This window comes from Bison bison, unplaced genomic scaffold, assembly GCF_000754665.1.
Source record: "Bison bison bison isolate TAMUID 2011002044 unplaced genomic scaffold, Bison_UMD1.0 scf7180017863885, whole genome shotgun sequence".
NCBI lineage: Eukaryota > Metazoa > Chordata > Mammalia > Artiodactyla > Bovidae > Bison > Bison bison.
This window is the reverse complement of record NW_011494457.1, coordinates 142,933-147,396: the sequence shown is the minus strand read 5'-3', so window position 1 is coordinate 147,396 and position 4,464 is coordinate 142,933. Positions and strand designations below refer to the sequence as shown.

General features: G+C 55.3%; 1 protein-coding gene across 1 annotated transcript in view; it reads right to left on the bottom strand.

Moving 5' to 3' along the window:
- CACNA1I (calcium channel, voltage-dependent, T type, alpha 1I subunit) overlaps positions 1-4,464 on the bottom strand; it is a 112,689-nt gene that overhangs the window by 41,356 nt on the left and 66,869 nt on the right. Inside the window, exon 8 of the mRNA XM_010833752.1 lies at positions 4,144-4,236. Coding sequence (XP_010832054.1) covers positions 4,144-4,236 — 93 coding nt within the window. The remainder of the gene's footprint in view (positions 1-4,143; positions 4,237-4,464) is intronic.

The window sequence follows — 4,464 nt, the reverse complement described above, 5'->3', positions numbered from 1 at the left end:
CAGGGTGTGGAGGGCCCAGAGAGACGGAGAGGCACGGGCACAGATAGGAACAAGAAAAGATCACTGAGGCCTGGCTCCCAGAGGAGGCTGAGGTCCAGGACAGGGGTGGCCCGGACAGCCCCCCAGAAGGCTGCTTCCCTGAAGCCTGCTTCCAAGCCCACCCGCTTCAGACCCCTAGGTCCTGACCACAGCTGCCCTCCCACCTGGGACATTGACACTGAGGCAGGGGAGGGAGGCAGAGACCCCGCAGGCTCTGCTAGCCCTGAAACCCACTCCAGCCCTGCCCTCGCTATGGCCTTGACTTGGGCCCTAGTTAGGCCCGCAGATCCCACTAGAGAGGCTTGCTTTAGAAAGCATTTCCTTGTGTGCTTGGACTGGGTGGTAGGGAAAGGTTAGGAGTTCTGCTACCTCAAGTCCTCAGGCCCCACTCCAGGGGCCCCCAGAGCCAGAAGGGCCCTTCCCGCCGCAGTTTCCAGAGTCAGGTCTTCCCAGACACGTGCTGAGCCTTGGACCAGACTCAGCTGCAGTGAGAGAGGCAATGGCGTTGCACCCTCCTCCAGGTTGCCCACCAGAAGGTTCCTGCAGGCAACAGTCGGTCGCTCATCCCCTCTTCCTTCCTCTCCCTGACAGCACGGCTGGGAGCTGGGGTTCTGGAGATGAGGTGTGAGGGTTGTAGGGGGCTTCCTGGCCCAGAAGACTCTGGGAAAATCCCCTGCTTCTAAAGTAAGAAGATGCCTCACTCGTTTGCTCTCTGTATTTCCGGGAAACGGGCTCCGCAGGCCCGTGTGAGGGGCACGGACCCCGCCCGCTGGGACCTCACACTTGGCGGCCTCTGCCCAGCCTGCCTCTGCAGCCGCTGTCCCTGGGTGACCAGACAGCGCCCCATTTCCCCCCTGGACCTCCATTTTCCCCATCTGTCAAACGGAGGGCTCAGACGAGCTCAGGACTTATCCGGCCAGAAGGAGCACAGGGGACCTGGGTCTCAGGGATGAGAACCCTCACTGGCTGCATGGTCCAAGCCAAGCGCCTCGCCTCTCTGAGGGTCAGGGTGCACACCTGAGAAATGGGCAGGTGACCCGGCCTGGCCAGGGCTGTGAAGGTCAAAGGACAGAATGGTCGCTCAGGCGCTGCTCGTTACCCTCTTCCTAGCACCTGGTCAACCCAGCACCCCGGCCTCCCGCCAGCCACCCTTTTCCCTGAGATGGGGTCACCACCTGGGGCCCAATGATTGCAGCAACAATAGCAGCGGGACTCATTTACTGAGCAAGTACTGCGTGCCAGGAGCTGTGCAGGCGGCAGGCCCTGTCTCCTCTAACCCTCCCAGGGCCCATGAACCAGATGTCGCCACTGTTCCTCACTTCACCATGAGCTTGGGAGCCAAGGGGCTTGCCCAGAATCACGCTGAAAGGTGCCACCCCCAGACCCTGTCCTAACTCCATCAGGAGAAGCAGATGAAGCATCTGGCCGCTTCTCGCTGGATCTCAAGGCTCCCCTCGCCACCCCAGTGCTTCAGAGTCCGCCCCACTGCAGGATTCTGTCTGGGTTCAAGGTCTCCACAAGGCGCCCCCTGCCCAGAAAGGCGCTTCCTCTGGCTCTTCCCCCTCCAGCTTTTAAGCTTTGATTCCGGCATCACCTCCTCCAGGAAACCTCTCACTTCCCCATCCCTTCTCCAGGTTGGACAAGAAGCCTCCTTTGGACTCCCTTAGCCTCTTGGGCTTCCTTTTGCGGCAGCTCCTAAGATGCGACTGGTCCCTGATGCTGCAGCCTGTTTCCCAGTGAGACTGTGAGCTCCCAGAGGGCAGGGCAGGCCAGATCCACTGCTCGATACCCAGCACTTGGGGCCTGGCACAGTGCAGGCTTCCCTGAAAGTGCTGGGGAATGAACGAACCAGTGGATGGGTAGGGATGCTGAACAAAGCCTGGGATCTTCTTTTATCGGCACTGTTTCCTTATGGAAGGCATTCTAGCACCCTCAGGAAGGCATTCCAGCACCCCCAGGAAGGCACTGAAGCTAAGCCAGCACTGGGTGTGTCTCAGCTTAGTTTGTCCTGAATCCCCAGGTCAAAGTCCCAGCAGCCCAGGAGGGGGTGCAGCGCTAAGCGCACCCTCTTCTAACACCAGGGAGCCAGACAACCCAGCCCTACAGCAGGGAGCCAGCAGTGACTTTCCTGGGAGTGAATCACCTTGACATTTGAGGACTGTGTTGTGGCTGAGACTGTCAGGCATGACAGAGTGGATGAGCTCTAAGCTTAGAGGAGACTGTGGTGGGGGTAGAGGGGTTGTGTTGGGGGCCAGAGTGAGGTACTCCGCCCATGGCAAAGGTCATGAGGAAGGAGGCTCGACATACGCAAAGGCGGGATCGAACCTCAGGAGTCCCCCTGGAACTCCTCGAGCATCTACCCCCATTACCAGAGCCTGCCTGCTTTACTACTTTGTGCTCTTACCTACACCTCTGACTTAACGGGGGGCTGTCCCCCACCACATCTTTCGGAGAAGGAGTTAACCTAGAGCTCCAGTCAATAAAAACTCTTGGGTGTGACAAGAGTGTTTTAACCTACAAACTCCTCTGAAGGTTCTCTAGCCTGCCTGACAGGCTCGTCCAGCCACATGTGATTGCTCACAGCCTCCCAACCGTGAGAGGCACAAGATGCTTTAAACCCTCTAAAAACAGGTTCTTTAGAGAAGTTAGAAAACTATTAGTATAAGTATAATGGGCTGATTAAAAATTGTGTTGGTGAAGGGTTTTTCATTTGTTGAGCCAATGTTTGTTGCTAAGTCTCCACATCCCCTGCCCTTACACACATTAATGAATATATAGAATTAACCTTTGATATTAATCACGTTAGACCTTAGGCTAAGTAAATTCTTTCCTTAACTAAAACCCACTACACCCTCACCCTGTAGGAATGTAACTTTATTTGGGTAGCGTCTGTTTTGAGAATAATCAGCCCTGGAGAAATAAGTGTCCTGATTGACTGACCGCTGTCACAAGGAGAGGGTCGTAAATTGTCAGCAGGCCCCCTTGGCCAGAAGATGATGTAACACCCCTAAGACCTCTGTATACATTTGTGTGAAGCACCTGACTTTAATAAAAGTCAGGACTGCTGTCCCCACGTGACTTTTGTATAACATCTCAGTGTATAAAAACAGACTCTGGAAAATAAAGAATTGGGATCAGTTTCTCGAAATACTGGTCTCCCCATGTCGCTCTCTCTCTCACTCTGGTTGAGTCTCCATCTGGAGCGCAGAACCCACCATGCTTACTAATTATGCCTGGGCTTCTAAGAACCGACCGGGGAGGCCTCAGTGTCTCCTCTCCTTCGGGAGAACGGAAGGACGCCTGCGGCCTACGTAAGTGGTGCAAACTTCTTGAAGTTTTATTGGTCTCCCGCGTAAACCAAGCTACTCAGCCTCTTTTCTCCACTGAATTTTCCTACTGAGCTATCCTTATTCTATTACTCTTTATATCTTTAATTAATATCTAATTGAAGCTATTGTATCCTGATCCTCGCCTATGCCGTCTCTCCTTCGAATACCCTGGATCAGCCGGGGCTGGTCCCCGGCAGGGTTGGTCAGCAGAGGAGCCCTCTCTGGGGGTAGAGAGAGCCCCCCTTCACCTCCAAGTCTCCCCCACAAGAAAGAGATGCCCAAGAGGCGTGGGTCCCTCCAAGAATTCCAAGGAGCTCCAGGAGCCCACACCCAGGCTCAGTCTCCCCTCCAGACCCTGCCTGGGAAGCCACCCCAGCCTTCAGTTTCACAGCGTCTCATCTTCCCGCCCCAGGAAACAAGGGAGATGCTGGAGCTCTTGAGAAGCTTTATCTGGGGGCTGCATCCCTGCTATGGTCATAAAAGAATGTATTCCCAGAGACTGCAAGGCAGAGAAACTTGAGTGCTGGGTGGACTTCAATGCCCAGAAATGAGAAACAAAGGCAATCAGAAGTGATGGATGCCTCCAGCAGCCACCCCCAACGAGACCCTTCAATCACCCATGGCTTGGGTGCATTTAAAAACTGCCCCTCCTGCTCTCTCCCACTCAGCTCTGTGGGCTCGGAGGGTCTCCCTGGGGACTCCCAAAGACTCTCTGGTCCCCTGGCCTGTGGGTCCTGGAGCTTGCCTGGACAGCACCAGCTCCCTTGACACTTACTATGATGAGCAGGATAAAATAGATGAAGTTGTAGAAGGAGTGAGCATCCATCACATAGTACATGATCTCCACCCAGCCTTCCAGAGTGATCACCTGCAGCCGGAACAGAGCAGGAGAGACAGGCTGAGTTGGCCGAGCCTCTGGAAAGGCAGGCAGCAAAACGAGTGCCCCAGACAGAGGTCCCCCAGCACCTGGGCACTACACGTGTTCTCTCTTATACTTCTCCCGAGGGCTCCACTGGGCAGGCATCCTCATCCCCAACATGCAGGTGAGGAACTGAGGTCCAGAGGGATCAGGACACTTGTCCAATGTCACATAGCC